General features: G+C 40.6%; 1 protein-coding gene across 2 annotated transcripts in view; it reads left to right on the top strand.

Moving 5' to 3' along the window:
- The window catches only part of LOC112460154 (M-phase inducer phosphatase-like), a 50,315-nt gene extending 35,948 nt beyond the window's left edge, over positions 1-14,367 (top strand). Inside the window, exons 1-3 of one of the 2 annotated variants that reach the window (XM_025024700.1) lie at positions 6,776-6,960; positions 8,476-8,638; positions 11,573-14,367. In XM_025024700.1, coding sequence (XP_024880468.1) covers positions 6,866-6,960; positions 8,476-8,638; positions 11,573-13,102 — 1,788 coding nt within the window. In that variant the 5' untranslated portion in view covers positions 6,776-6,865 and the 3' untranslated portion in view covers positions 13,103-14,367. Of the gene's footprint in view, positions 1-6,775; positions 6,961-8,475; positions 8,639-11,572 lie in introns of those variants that run through there. The other variant, XM_025024699.1, reaches the window with a different exon arrangement.
- The last annotated feature ends 2,201 nt before the right edge of the window (positions 14,368-16,568 follow it).

The raw sequence follows: 16,568 nt of genomic DNA, 5'->3' as shown, positions 1-16,568 counted from the left end.
AAATAATTTTAATTATTTATTATATGAGATTTTATTCAAAAGACTCACTCTGCATTTCCAACTGTGCCCAACGGTTTACTCCGATTTAAATCGGCGGCAATGAATGTCCGCGGCGTTGCAAAATTACGAAGTGAGGCACCGCACTCCTCAAGTCGGAGCAGAAAATCAAGCTCTCCTTTGTGTACGCATGTGTACTGACGATACTACGTACGCATAATACTTATAATTCACAACCGTCGCGTACCTGCTATCCTTTCGTCCCGAGTAACAATATTTTACCTATCGCGCGCGTGTGATGTGATTCGCTCGGATAACATATAGCTGCGTGTGCGTTCGTCGCATATGCGTCGCGGCGAACAATGGGCAATCAAGAGTGCTTTTTCAGAGTCAGGGGTTACGAGCGTTTCGCCGCGCGCCCTGTGTGCGACGAAAGTATTTTCTGTCTCCTCTCGCATTTGCGACACTGTCGCCCTTAACTTACCGTTGAACGCGGGGTTGCAATGGATATGCTACGTTCCCGATAATTGAAGACTAGAGTTAAACAATTCAAGAACCGGACGATTATACTCACGCATCCTTAATATTCAGAATCCGTCGGAAAGAAAGAAAGTTTCGCATTGTACGATTTTTATAAAAAAAAATAAATAAATATCAGTTTGTTTATAAAATGTTCTTTATAAAATGTTAATTAATAAGATAAAGACGATATTAGATAATAAAAATCTAAATAAAATCATGCGATTCGTCACTTCTTTAATGTCCGACGGACAGTGCACAGTGAATTGAAAGGATTGAAGAGAGAAAGCGTTGCAAGCACTACATTACGCATTCAACATCAGCTTAATAAAATATTTAAGATGGTAATATTATAATATAGTTAGATGTTTGAATATGAATTATTTTTCCTCCGCTATTATATAAAAACTATTTCACTAGATTAATTCGCACGAAACATGCAATACAAATTTTGGATAACTCGCGCGAATAAATAATATAAATTTTTTAATTTTTTTTATAAACATTTTCTTTCCCGCTATTTTAACGTGTTCGTTGACGTTTCTTATTCCTCGACAGCTACATACCGCAGACAGGCTCATTACGTCGTTACGGTTGAACGGAATGAGATGAGAGGCGAGAAGAAAAATGCCTTTCCTTTTAGATTGATGCAGCGACGTGACGATTAGTTTCGATCGATTATGTAGCATCTGCCGAAACAAATTTCTTCGAGACATCTCGCAGCATTCGTAACTGGTGATATCTTTCTTTCTCTCTCTTTTATCCTTCTCATCTCCATCGTTCCGCCGTACGCGCCACTGTCTCTCGTAGCATCCCCCGTAGGGGTTGAAATTTTCTCCTCCTCGAATGTCTTCCCCGTTCGTCGTTCTCCCTCGCCGTCTCGCTTCGACGTACGTATATACGGTATCGCGAATTCCGCTTACTTATGCGTTACATCTGCGATCAGCGGCGGCTGTGCACGTCGCGGAAGAATAGTGTAATCGGCCGGGGTGCCGTCTCTATAAGGGTGAGACACACACGGAGGAACAGATGATGATCCCGTTTAGGAAGCTGCGGAGACGTTCCCGTACGTCTGTAAACTTACGGTTACCGGGTCATCGTCGTCAGTGGTTCTTCGGTTGATGCCCCGTCGATCGTTTTGCGAATAAAATCTGTTCAAGTTTCCGCGCAGCGCGAGTGAACCGTTGTAACTCGCGGTGCTCAAAGATAATCGTGTGGAAATTCACGAAATTCGGTTTTGTGTGAAACGCGCTTGCATAGAGCTCTCGTAATGGGGTACGCGTATTAAAATAGTTTCTAATTAAATTTTGACCTAACGTGATACAATTTTAATAATAAAAATATATAATTAATGTATAGCCTTAATACAATTTTATTTTTTTTTGCCTGCTTGCACAGCTGTAATTATTTATTTTCACTTTTGTATTAATTTTCCGACCGCGAATCTTATAATTGTAATTCTAATTTGAGATTTACCTATCCCTTTTGATTCGTCATTGGGACTTTTGTCATCTATTTTATTTGCCATTCCTTGTGTTACATTTCGCGCGGCCGCGGATTCCGCTTTCGGGCCTAAGATACCCCGAAATCTTTCGTTTGAGAACCGCGTGACAGGTATTACGTAAGTGGCTTCCCGCCGGCGGGCCGTGCATCGATCGGAAACGACGCCGCGCCGCTACATGTGCCGCCGTGTATGGTATACACGTACGTAGCGCGCGGCGAGAACGCGACCGGTGCGTATAGGCCACCTATACCTGTCAGCGGCACATACGTACGTCACACGCACGCAATTCTCTCGTATACGTGCGTGTGCGAGAACGCGACGGTCGGTCGTGCACTTAGCAGCACCCGTCTCGCGCGCATTGACGGAGGGGGGTAGATACGGCGCTAAAGAGAGAACGAGAGAGAGAGAGAGAGGGAGGGAGACCGCGTGTCTCGTGCGGTGCGGTACACCGACACCCTTGGCACGCGCCAACCCTCACAATGGATACGGCCATCTGCACTCTTTCTCACAGAAAAATCAAAGTCGATGGGCAGCATTGCCGCCGCCGTCGCCACCGCGCCCCATCTCGCGACCGGTATTTGTCGATATTGGCCGGTACTTGGTCACCCCGCCGTCATCATCCCGCATGTATTCGCACGCACACGTCCGTGTGAACATATAAATGTCCCCCGTATAAAATAGGAGATGCATCTCCGGGCGCATTCCTCTCCGACAAACGAGTTACGAGGGGGGGTCAATAGTCTGGAACGAATATCGATCATTGATGAGCAACACAGCTGGGTCGTTGATAAGAACGCGTTGACAGCATCGCGGAAGATGCAGCTGCATATTTCGCGCTAATCGCAGCTTTTTACCAGCTCGATATGAAGCTCTCGTTAATAGCATTTCTGAGGGGGTTGGAAGGCAAAACAAAATCAAACGGAACTTACTCTTGTGTATCTTCGAAAAGATTCTTTAATAAGAAACAATATAATGAGAATACGATTAGATAATATGGGCTACGAGTAATTAAATTAAGACTATATAAAGTTAAGGGAATTAGGAGCAAATGACTCGAGCTTGGCCACGAGACACGATTAAAATTGGAATGAGATAAATCACTACGGATTCTGTGTCGCGCTCGATGTCGATATTGAGGCGCGATGAAACGATCGGTATAAAAAAGCTGTTGCTCCATGTGCTCCGTGCAATAAATTGCGCGAGGGGTAGGTTACTCGCGACGGGGTAACGACTGGGAGGGAAGGGAGCGAAACGTCGAAGGTGTACGATCTGGCAGCTGTCCGCAAGGGGGTCTGCGACCCCCGATTCGCTGGTTTCATGGCGGATAGCAGCTGAGCTACCCCCATGCGGCCGACGCCACTGGCACGCACTGTCGCACTGTACGTTCCTTATTGCTTTTTGGCGAATATTGCGTATGGCGTGGCGCACGACGTTACCGGTCGGGCATGTCCATCCCAGAGAGCTGCGATGATGGGGAGTATCTCGGCTCCTTCCTCGTGCGACCGTAGGAGTAGGAGTACACTTCCCCCTCGCTCTTTCTCTCGCGGCTGGAACAATCGTACGTGCGAAGAAACCACCCCTCGTGGTGCCTCAAAGGAATTCACGTAGGGGTGCGATAAAGTCAAACGACAGCTGAAGTCCTAAGGATATAAGTCAATAAGTACGTTGAATTCACCGAGACGCCGCCGTATCGAGTCCGGGGAACGAGGGAGATTATTAACGAGATTGGCGTTTATGTCTTTCGCGTATCTTTCGGGAATTCACACACACACACGCACACACGAGAGTCGCGCCCTTATCGATTTATACTTATTCTCTACCTTCCGAATACTCGTATTATTACACGGATTTAGAGTTTTATATTCTGGCTTTAGACACGTGCACAAGAAACCGTTCGACTTCCGGATAGAGCAGAGGGCGGTAGTCATAACTTTGTAGAGAAAGAAGAAGAAGGGAGATGGAAAAGGGGAAACTTTTTGGAAACTTTCTGAAAATTTTTATTTTTCGAACTTGGTAGATAATGGAATAATTCTTGTCTTTCTACAGACATTCTATCGAAACAACGTAAAAAAATTGTAGCAATACACTCATGACATAGGATAGTTATTATTTATGGAAATTAATACTTTCCATTTTTATACAGCCATTTTTATACAGTGGTGCGACAGAAATGAGACGTGACTTCGTCGAAACGAGATGGAGGGGGTGTACAAAAGTATATCGACGGCGTTGCATCTCATTATTTCTAGCATCAGTGTTTATAAGTCGCCGCTGCTCCTATTCAATAATGTCGTTAATTTAATTAAAACAATGGAGTTAAAATAATACTGGTTTGTGTTAAAATAACCAAATGTGTTAAATAAACAAACTTTGATGTACACATGGTGTAACAAAATATTATTTAACTCAAAGTATTGGTTTAAATATCATTCTTTAATATTTAACAGTGTACATATCGTAAACGACGCGCACGCCCGCGACCACAGACAATGTACATTATTTACATATTTGGATTATGGGACGCGAGATGTCTAAAGTTACTGTTTGAATATTTGATTTAAATTGTCCGAGGCTGCAGACTTTACATTCTCACTTGGTAAATCGCGATGCAGCATGACGATACCACTAAGTTTTCAAAAACTTGACAAAATCGACCGGAATTTAGTTTTTCATTTTACGATTTTCTTCCTCAAAATTATTAAGAGAATGATAAAAATCATTGGATACGCTGAAGTCTTTAATTATCAGTTAATCTGTTTGTCGTGTGCGACGAACAGCGGGTCTCGTGACAAATTCGACAAATGCGAATTAGCGGAACACGCGCTCCTCTTTCATCATCAACGTTTCGGCAAAAATCCGTGTATCCTAAATCTTCTGAGGAAAAATCTGAATTTCATCTTAACCATGTGAGTGCGGACTCAAAATATATACCGATAAAATGATCTGCGCGACATCTTGTCGTTGGCACACGATGTATTATGCTTATGAAAATTCTTTCACAGATGTCGAAGAAAAGATCAGGGACATTGCTCAAAGAATGTCCGTCCATTTTGCAGCTATTTCTGAAATTTTAATGTCTCAGAGTTTCTTCTCTCTCTCTCTCTCTCTCTCTTTTCCCTCACAAAAAAATGACGCGACTCTTTCGACAGTGCTTTTGAAAGAGCATTTCCATATGACAAACTGAATAGAAACTGTGCATTTGGAGAAATTTCGCTACCCGGAGATTTGGGGTGCAATTTCTAAGTTACATTTCCTTTTACGAACTGTCCTTTGAATCGGAACGATTTATATTCTTTTAGACGCGCTTTTTATTATCTACGTGTTTGCGCACTAGGCCTTACGCTTTTGTGACATGTGCTCCATTATGATTAATATATATTTATTGTTTTAACGTACACGGGATATCGGGGAGTAATCATTCAAATCTTTCATGTATTTTCAATTTAATAAAAGTAATGATTGAATTTGTTTTCAACGAGTAAAAAACAATGAAGACGATAGAGGAATACTACCCAGGTAGCAAGATGACGTTTAAAGACGTTTTAATGACATTAGAGACGTCATTAAGACGGAATTAATACGTCATTTGATGTCACTCTGCTACCTGGGTAATAATGCCGAAAATGACTCTTAAAAGCTATTTTTTTTCATAAGAAGCTTATATATATATATGTATGTATGTATATTATAATATTATATTATATATTGTACAATACAATATTATATATAATGTATATAATTATATTATAATATAATAATATTATAAAATGTTATATATATATATATATAACATATATATATATATGTTACAAATACTATTATTATAGAATATTATATGATTATTAATTCGTTTTCTGTCGAATCGATTTTCGGTAACTTTCCGCTCAGAGGTGGGATTCACTGAAAAAAAGGTTTGGTTATAATAACCTAAGGCTTGGTGAAATAGCTTCAACTAAAGAGTTTAGTGATTATGACGAAATATTTGGTTAATGTTAACAAATTTGGTTAATGTTAACAAATTCGGTTAACATTAACCAAATATTTCGTCATAATCATTAAACCCTTTAGTTGAAGCTATTTCACCAAGCCTTAGGTTATTCTAACCAAACTTTTTTTCAGTGTTCTGTAATTCCTGAACGACAGTTTGGGTATCGTTGCGTAGCTTTTTTTACCATGTATAATACCTGCGCAACCATACAGAAACTGTCGTTAAGGAGTTACAGAATCCCGCCGCTGCAGGCCACGTAGATCGCCTGTGCTCCACGTTGTCGAGATAGAAAAAAATGTAATAATGTCATAATATAATAACTGTACATATAAGCTTAATGACACAATAATGTAAACGACAACTACGATAAAATGTTAAATTAAAATCGTGCAAAGTCAATAAGCTCGATGTCGAGAGTCGGTGCCCTTTCGCACGGGAAAAAAGGAGCTGCGCGAGAGCCACCGGGAATGAGGGCGAGCGCGATCAGACGAGGATCGAATCCAAAGTATATACATGTGTGGATGACGTGCACATATGTGCACTTGCGCACGGAAATTTAACGATGCATACGCCGCGGTCGCGAGCGCGCGGGCCCCCCACAGCGGTCGATCGCCCTCTAAAGAAATTACAACGTTCCCCCACTGCTGGCCCTTAAGGGCCCGATTGGCTGTCACCTGTCCCCCACTCTCGCGTCGCACCCCACTATACAGCGTATATAAAACTCGTGTCCGCCACGGAGCAACGCACAGTTTGATACTGTCCCGCGTTCGAGTTGTCTAGCTGGGATCTTCGGTCGGTCGAATGTTGATTCGTTTTGTAAAGAAAAAAAGGCGACAATATAGCTGATATAGTCGAATATGGAGTTTTCGTGGGGAACTGCGGAAAATGAGGTTCAGCGTGTAATTCATGACAGTTTGCCTACGAAGCTCTTGAGAAAAAGGGATGAGAAAAGGTATAACGGCACGTTACAGGCGTGCTATTTTTAAAGTGCAGTGTACTTGTGATACTCCGTGAAACATATTTCGATAGTCTGTTGATTGGCACAGTCGATCGAACTCTAAGACGAACTCGAATATCTCCGGACTACGTAGGATCGATTTTTTCGGGCGTGTTAATTGACTTGCAGAATATCGACTTGTGGAGCTCCAAGAATTTCTTTTCCTCGATAGCTAATCGGAGATCGAAGAAAGTTCTTCAAAGTACAAGAAGTGAAATATCAATCTAAAGGCCCGAACACAATATAAAAGCAATAGGAACAGAATTTCTAACGCATTGGATTTCTATTCTTTATTGCCTGTACCTGACCAATCACAGTGATTTGATTTTCTATGACGCTTTTAGTGTTTGGTCAGGTATACAGGCAATAGAGAATAAAAATCCAAAATGCGTCGCAAATTCTGTCCCTATTCTCTGTTCCTTATTGTTTGTACATTTGTGTGATAGGCTCAACTGTGTATTTGATTTAAAATGATGAAAATGTACGTTTTTCTTGTCTCATATAAATATATCAGAAAGTGCTTATATTCAGTTAATGAACGATCAAAGAGAATATTGTAGCTCATCGATGAATAAATGTCTCGAAAATAATTAGTGTTTTATTACTGATATTATTAGCAATAAAATATCTCAGGTAGTTTAAGATACTGTACAGAGTGTAAGCGAGTCACAAATAGGAAGTGTATTTAAGAATAGATTCACGTTTTTAATACGTGTCGGTGATTTCCCGCGTTCAAGTGCGTGGCGTGACCACGTGGGTGGCGCGCGCGTGCGCGGTGAGTTACCGCGTGCTTTATGCCGCGTAGATTTTCGCGCCAAAATTTAGGAAAACGGCAAAAAGATATTGCGGGACTTTAGGAGTCGCACGATCGTAGCGGAACGACGATTAAGGTCTCGAATGGATCTCCCGATCGATCTCGAAAGGAAAAAAGAGGTGTCTACTCACTTAAATTTTAACACAGACCAAATTTACAGTTTACAGACGAAGCCACTTGTGATCACTCACGACTTGCATAGCACTCACTATTCGCTAGAATTTGCGACGGACCGACGATGCTCGGTCTGCGAAATAGCACCGATCATATATCGTTAACACTCACCTTCCACTCGCAGTTTCTCTCCGGATAAAGCAGGGGGGTTTGGGATAAGAGACTAAACTTTTTACCGTATCACTAGTCGATCACTTTTTAGTTATTTGACACAAAACTTTTACACACTTTATTTTTCTTTAAATTTTCTTCTTCCTTTATCGGGGAACGTGCGGGAAGGCCGGGATCCTTCCAGAACCCTTCGGTTACTAATCGTTCGCACTCACACGGAACCACGTGTCACCCCCGCACCCCCGTAATCCCCTTAGGTTAGGCGTATCCCCTTAGGTTTGACGCGTTCGATTAATGTCGCACGTTAAACTAATTTTATCTTACAAATGCGAGACGTTCGTACAGCTTTAACTCCGTTCGTATGCTTGCAGTTGTTCAAATACGAAGGACAAGATTCATCAAGATTCGGAAAATGAATTTTATATAAGAGCATCGAGCGCACGTGGACGGCGAGAATCAGCGCATGAGAAACATGCACATGACAAGGAGAACAGTGGCGCTCCTGGCACCTGGTACAGCCGCACTCCGCAAAGAGTAAGAGAGTGTGTTATGTTGAAATGTGTGTTATGTAAAAGAAGTTGTCCGGCGATTCCTTTTTCAATGGCAAAATGTCCATATACATTTTATCAGACGCCCCAATTCGTTCGTAGAACGTTGCAGATTTCTCGACGATCCCAAATCGAAATGTAGAAATGCTGCTTTGCCAAGGTGTTCAAGATGACTTATCCACATTGGATAACGATGGCTGCGCTCAGCAGAGAAAGCCGCTTTGCAACTGTTGTAAAATTTGTGAATCTGATTGGTATATGGTTTTAATTTTGGCCGAAAAGTACACTTCAATCAAATTCACGGATTTTGCAACACAGTTGCAAAACAGCTTTCTCTGTTGAGCGCAGCGATTTTAACAAAACAACTTCTTTCGCAATAAATTTCTTTAATAACGGGAGCTTTATGATATTAACAATCAATTTAACATCTTACCATACTAACAAGCTAACAAATCGATTACTAACCGTTCCGTTAGGAAGAATCCACCGTCACTGATGCACTGCCGCTGTACGGAATAGCGATTCGTATATGTTTTGCCTGATTACATTTACACGTCACCGCATTAATCGGTTCAACATTTGTAGTTATAACTTCCTAAAACGCATGCTCGTTTGTACGGAGAGATGTTATTTTATCTCCATTCAAAGAAATCTTGATTTTGTAAAAAAAAAAGACAGCAGATATACTTTTTATAATTTTATCTTAAGTTGGCAATGCAATCATGGCAACTAGCTTAGAATTTACATGTTCTTCAAATAAGTCTACATCTCTTCGTCAACGGATGTAGAGTAATAAAAATTGATGTTATAAAATCAAGTTTAATGTACGTTTATATGATATTTTACGTCAGTATTTAGTTATAACTACTGATGTTATCAATTGCAAAATGATGTTATTAATGGTTATGTGTAACCGTGGTCACAAAAATGGCTTAAGTTTATGCAATGTATTGATTTTTCTATTAAAGTTATTTTAAATCGATAAAAAAAGATTGATGACATTAAAAATTCAAATATATTTTAGCACAAGCTTTTTTAAAATATTTATAATTACATTTTATTTATATTTATCGGCTGGTTGTTTCGTGCAGCGGTAGCTCTGATGGATGGTGTAGTGTAGGTCTGGTGAACTTCGAGCTCCGGAGCTACGACACTTCTTTTTCATTCACGGAAAGTGGGGGACAGGGGTTCCTCCGCTGGATGAAGTTGAGCAGGCATGATTTACTCCGCTCCGGAGCTCGAAGTTGATCATCAGGCTTTTGTAGCGCGATTCTGTAACTCGTCATGCAGTATCGTTATCGTTATATTGTCGTTGCGCAGCTTTTTTATCATATATAGTATATCTGCGCAACGACAACATAACGATAACGATACTGCATACCGAGTTACAGAATCGCACTACTGGTGACGAAAAAGGTTAGCGAAAAAGAAATATCAATGCAATTTATGTCAAAAAAGGTATTTCAATTTTAGCAAAGAACTGTAGTATAGTAACTGCGATTATAAAGTAGGGAATAAAACAGTAATGTTTACTATTTATGAATTTCTAATATTAGGTTGATGATCAAACATGAAATTTACTTACTGTATCATACATATTACTTATTATTTACTTCATATAGAAAAATTTTTAGTGAAACAGACTTCAGATGTATACATTAAAGAAATATATATTACATGATTTGTTTTGCGATGTCTTTTTTTTACACTGGATGTGAAATTGTGATTCTGATTTCTAATTACTTCAATTATTGAATGTGGTGTTAATAGAAGGCATATATAATGCTCGTCGAGTTTAAGAGCTTTTCATTTAGGTGTTGTTATCTCGCCGTTTTATTCTTAAGAGAGTTTAGTTTCTGATTTATTTATTAAGTTATCAAAACTTTTGAAGAATTTGTGGCAACGGGATATTCCACGCATATGTAAATATTGTTTAATATATAATATTTAATCAATTAGAGAAAAATGCCATTATATATAGAATATTTAATAACTTTATAATTCTTTTCGCGATGTTCTCTGCGCGATGTAAAGTGTATATCGATATAAATTTGAATAGCTGGCTTTAAAGCTTACATGCAGTCGCGACATCGACCGATAGATCGTACAACGATACCGAAATTTAAAACCAAGCTATTATGCGCATCCGCCACCGCGAGATCGGGCGAGATTTTTACGCCTTCCATGCATATTCAATTCAATTCCGGATGTTGTACACGCATTCCGGGGTAGATATTGTCGTTTCCGCGATTAAGGTCGAACGACAAATCCGGCTCGCGTGCCGAGTACGTGTCGCGCAGCTGCCGCTTATCAACAGCGAGGTATACATTGATTTTAATGATGACCATCGCAGATAGCGGATACGTTTTACCATGGAAAATGACAAGAAAAAAAAGGAAGGGAATTATTTCCCTTCCCGTTATCATCCGTTATTTCAGTCTTTGATTTTTTTTTTCATAATACATGCGACACCTTGCGCGACCGGCTGTGATCGCTGTTGATGGGCGGCTACCTGCCGTCTCTTTTTCGCTCGCCCTTTCTTGCTTTCCTTCAGCGATCGCATCTATGACTCGCATGACACGCTTTCGTTTCTCTTTCCGGCCTGCTTTCAATAATCGACAAAAATCACCGGAAACTATAATGAATCACCAGGAACCGTAGATTCCCGTAAGGAATATGCTAGTCACCGGTTCGATTCTCATTTAATTGTATACGCAGGATGTCTGATAAAATGTTGAAAACCTTTCTTTCCTTCTGCTTTCTGCCCTTTCCTCTTCTCATCACTTATCTCCTCACTTAGAATTCATCTTTCTTAAATATCCTCAATTTGTTACTCCCGAAATTTGTCATGCTCCTCCCAAAGTCTCTCCCTTTAAACATCGCAGTGATTCTGTTGCTTATTGTTGTGCTCTTTGTCCAGGTGCGCAGTAAGAAAGTACGGCAACCTTTGGAAATCTACGAGGAGAACAGCCAGGATAGCGGTCATCCGTCGAGCCCTACCAGCGAGATGGAGAAGAGGCGGCGAAAATTCTTCGAGTACGCGAAGTCGCATTCCTTAACTTTGGATTATCGAGTGTTGGACCCATATTCTCCAACGCACGGCCTGAGGCCCACGAGTTCGTCCCTCTTGCGTAGCCTGTCGTCGGGATACGAGAGCATGGATGACGGGCTTGTGAGCGAGCTCAACGACATGGAGACCACGGATGATGAGGAGACGCAGCAGCTACCGAGCGGCATTTCAAAGCTACTGTCCGGCGATATAGTCACGCCCGAGGCGTCGACAGATTACGACGTCTCCCCCGACTTCTCACGGAACATGTCGTCCAAGGTCAAAAAGTGGTTGTCAGTACAGAGCGGCATGTGCAAGCGGAACATCAGGACGATATCGTCGCCGCTCGCGCGGTCGCCGTCGTTGACGAGGTCACCGGCGGTAGAAAGGACGCCTTCGCTGGCGAGGTCACCCTTGGAGAAAGTGCCGATGTCGAAAATCCGCACCTGCCTGTTTCGCTCACCAACGGCGACCTGCTCGAAGAGGACGATGATGAGGACGTACAGCTACGACGAGGCCTCGGCGCCCTACTACAGACTACAAATGGAGTTCTCACCTTCCGTCAGGCCTTACAAACGGCCGTCGGAAGACCTGCTAGAGGACGAGACCTCGAAAAGATCCCGCAAGTCCAGCGGCTTACGTCTGGACACGACACCCATGTCGGCGAGACGCTCGAGTACCTTGACGCACTCGCAAATTGCTCTGCAGAGAAGCCTGTCCGAGTCGAGGACAGGCGCAACCGAAACGCATTCGAACCTCAAGTGGGCGATCCACCGCAGTGTCACCGACAACGATCTCATCGGCGACTTCAGCAAGCCGTGTATACTGCCGCTCACGAGCGGCATGCACGCGGACCTGAAAACCATCACGTCCAACACGCTGGCGGCGCTCCTACGTGGTGAATTCGCCGATCGCATTGCCTCCTACACGATTGTCGATTGCCGATACCCATACGAGTACGAGGCTGGCCACATCGAGGGCGCGGTGAATATCTACAACATGGATCTCGTTCAGCAGATCATGTTCAATCCTCTGGCCGAGACCGTTCCCAGGATCCAGCACGACACCGACAAGCGCAACATCCTCGTGTTCCATTGCGAGTTCTCGTGGGAGCGCGGGCCGAATCTCTCGAGGGTTCTACGCAGACTGGACCGCGCGTGCAACAAGGAGCATTACCCGGCACTGTACTATCCGGAGACTTACCTCTTGCTAGGGGGCTATGAGAAGTTTTACGGCGAGCAGAAGGAGTTCTGCACGCCGCAGGATTACAAACCGATGAAGCACCCTAATCACGAGGAGGAGTGCCGATTCTTTCGCAGCAAATGCAAGAGCTGGCAAGCGGAGAAGACCAAAGGGATTAGCCAGACAGTGCGAGCAAACCTCGAGCGTTTTGCATTTTAAACGGACATTCGCTTTTCTTTATTTACATTTAATCTAATTTAAGGCTAAATTCTATCCCCCGTCGTTACTAGTCGCGAATCGTTAGACGTTGAACGTCCTCAGAGACGGGATTATCAAACGCGCGCCATGCGCGTCGCTAAAGTGCAAACGGCGTAAAGAGACTACTTGTTCATTATTATTATTATTTTTATTAATTTTTGGTTGCTCTTTGCGCTGCAACAATGTGACTGACTCGAGGATTTTTCTGCGAGTGTCTTACACTGTTTAAAATGTAGATGTAAATGCCATTCAACCATGTTTAGATTTTAATCGATCTTAATACTTAAGCATAGGAATTTAGGAGTTTAGTACAGATATCCAAGATCGATTAGAATTTATATCTAGATTGTACTTTTGAAAGATAATGAGACAATTTAGGCTATATGGTGATATATCATTGCGGCTGTTTCTACACACACACACACACACACACACACACACGCACACACACACATCCCACCGAGATCGAAATTTGTACATAATAAAAAAAAATTTACATATCGGGCAGGATTATACACTTCACGTTCATTCTGTAATTAAGGACATTCTGTAATCAAACAATGCAATTCATCCGACGTGCTGAAAAATGGCAGGGTAATCAAAGGGGTATAATGTTACGAACATACGTTGCAAATTTCTTTTTTAATGCTTACAACACCTCAGGCGGCATCTCATTGTATTATATAGGACATACGATTGGGACTTCTCGACGACTTAATCTCTTCTCTCTTTCTGTCGGTATTGCTTTGCCAATTTCTTCTAAAGCAAACGGTCGACTTTGGAAAATTGCATAAAGTGTTACCAATTATTCGTTGTTGCAATTCGATGAAAATGTATTATTAATATACACACGGAAGATTAATCCTTAAGTACTTGTGCCGGATCAGTGCGATTTAGTCGACGTTTCTCTCAATTGTACTTTTTTTAAAAAGAAAGAATGGAAGAGCTAGTCTCATGCGTGCTCCAATGAGAGGACTCAAATTTTATAAAAATTTAGCATAAAATCTGCTTTTTTTCTCTTGGATTTTGCTTTTAGAAGTTAAGGAGAGAGAATTTTTCTTTGCGTAAGGACTTGAGGATTAATCGAAAACATCAATTAACTACGTAAAATTTGTCTATCGAACCAAGTGATGCAAATACTATAAAATGTGCAAATCTTTTTGTTGTTACATTGTAAAAATTATTTTTACGTTACATAGATAAATATTTACGCCATGCAATGCAAATACGATGCATTTTTTTTATTTTTCACCTGTCAAATATTTTACACCTTTCCCATATATATTTTTTTCTGTTTCTAACATTTGTTTAGACATTTTATGACAGTAATATTATCGACATTCCTTTATTTTAAGATACTTTTAAATTGGCTTTTCAGAAAGAAAGAATTGCGAAATTCTTTTACACGATTAAAATTAAAGTACGCATAAAAATGAAGACAACATAAGTTGAGTACACGATCGAGTATATCAAGAACGAAAAAAATTAAAAATATGACTTATTTTTAACATATAGAGCTGTCACCTGATGACAATGTTTACTTAATACAAGAATTATACAGTTTATGTTTATACACATATAAATTCTTCAAGTCACGCCAACTCCCGTAAGATTGTCGATCTAGTCGTAAGAATTAGAAAAAGGTAAAAAGTAAGTTAAACTGAGATTAAAGTTAATCCGCATTAGTAGACATGGACATTAAAGTCGGCTGACATCACGACTAAAATAAAAATATTAATTACAAAAAAACTATTTGACCACAAACGTTACTCTTAAACAAGTTGTAATCTCGTTACAAGATAATCTTTTGTACTTGAATTTACTTTAAATATTAGAGAGTAAATCAGTGCACAACGGCATTGGTACGTCCAATCGAATTTGCTATTAATTAAACTATTGTCACTTTGCCGTTTGAAAAGTTGCCGCTACGATCGCACGCACATTTTATATTTTTCAAAAACAAAACGGAAACGCGTGCAATTTATCCCTGAGAATCCCGGGATCAATAAATGTAAAATTTTTCCATCTGTCAGCGATGTTTCTCGTGATTTATATACTCGATCGAACTTAAAAAAGAAAACGAAACGCGATGGACGACAGGCGCGTCTTCTCGGCGTAAGTAACATCTGTCGCCTTGAACGATGCGCCTGCAGATTCAGAGTCCAAAAATTGCAAATTTGCAAATGTCACTTGGAGAAACGCGACGATACGCGGAACGAAGCAGGCACGCAAGACGTGATCGGGAATATCCCGCAATTTATATCGAGACGCGTCGGACGAGCGATTGTCGGGCGATGTCGAGCGAACGGAGATTCAACTTCCGCCCGCGACAGATCTAGGGTCATCCGTCAACTGTGCAAAAGAATTCGCGTATTGTATTCTCTGTTGTAAATCTTGAAATTTTGAAAGACATAATTCGAGAATCCATTCCCTCTCTTTTACACGAAAATTACGGGGGTAGTTCCGCTTACGAAAACGGAAGCGACAAAGCAGATCTTTGCGAATTACGTTTCGTAATATAAAGAGATACCAAGACATTGAATTAATTAAAAATTAATATTAAATCGATCGCAATTCAAAAAAGATACGGTCTTATTTCAGAGTTGTTTGCCCAGAATAACAAATAAAAAAAAAAATATTAATTAAATTTATATAAAACTATAAAAATAAAAAAAACTTATATTAATTAAATCTTTCTCAATCATTTCATCGCATGTTTAACAACACTATGAAATGTGTGCGAGGAATACAATTTATATATATTAAAACAATTTAAGTGTAAAAAAATGCTCGAGCAAAAAATTATATTAAAAATGTTGAGGTTTTCTTGTGATTTTAATATTTTCTTACATAGTCGCGGTAGAATTATTATTTGCCAGGTAGAAAATTATTCGATTTAGATCTGCTCTTCACGAGCGCGCCCAGGACCTCTGGTCAGAAATGACGAGCCTTTGGGAAAAACTGAATAAGGAGGCAGCTCTTTAGAGAAAAGAGAAGGAGAAATTTCAGCTTTTACGCGATACCCTTGCGTTTGAAAAGATAACCGCAGCCGCGGCCTATATATGCTGTCGATCGCCGCTCTCGAGCTACAATTAGCAATCATCGATATTTAATTAGTAGCTCACACTCTTAAATTCACTCCTTTAGTTCTTGTAAAACGAGTGAATTAAAAAGAACTGAGATAGAAATTTATTTGGGGATAATTATAAATCCTTCAGCGAACGAATCTTAGAGGACTCTAAACTCTTTAATCCTCGATAGCCACACAGGGATCTCAGAGACTCCAACGAAATTTTGGAACTTTGTTTGAAACTATTATTTTATTTTTTAATGCGTATTTTTTTATAATAATTCTTTTTTTTACAAATTCTGAGATTATTATCATAATTCTCAGAAAAGTTACGATAAATTGGGGGGAAAAAACATT

This window comes from Temnothorax curvispinosus, unplaced genomic scaffold (assembly GCF_003070985.1).
Source record: "Temnothorax curvispinosus isolate PA1 unplaced genomic scaffold, ASM307098v1 QBEX01010358.1, whole genome shotgun sequence".
NCBI classification, from domain to species: domain Eukaryota; kingdom Metazoa; phylum Arthropoda; class Insecta; order Hymenoptera; family Formicidae; genus Temnothorax; species Temnothorax curvispinosus.
Note: the sequence above shows the minus strand (reverse complement) of the source record. Positions and strands in the feature narration are given on the sequence as shown.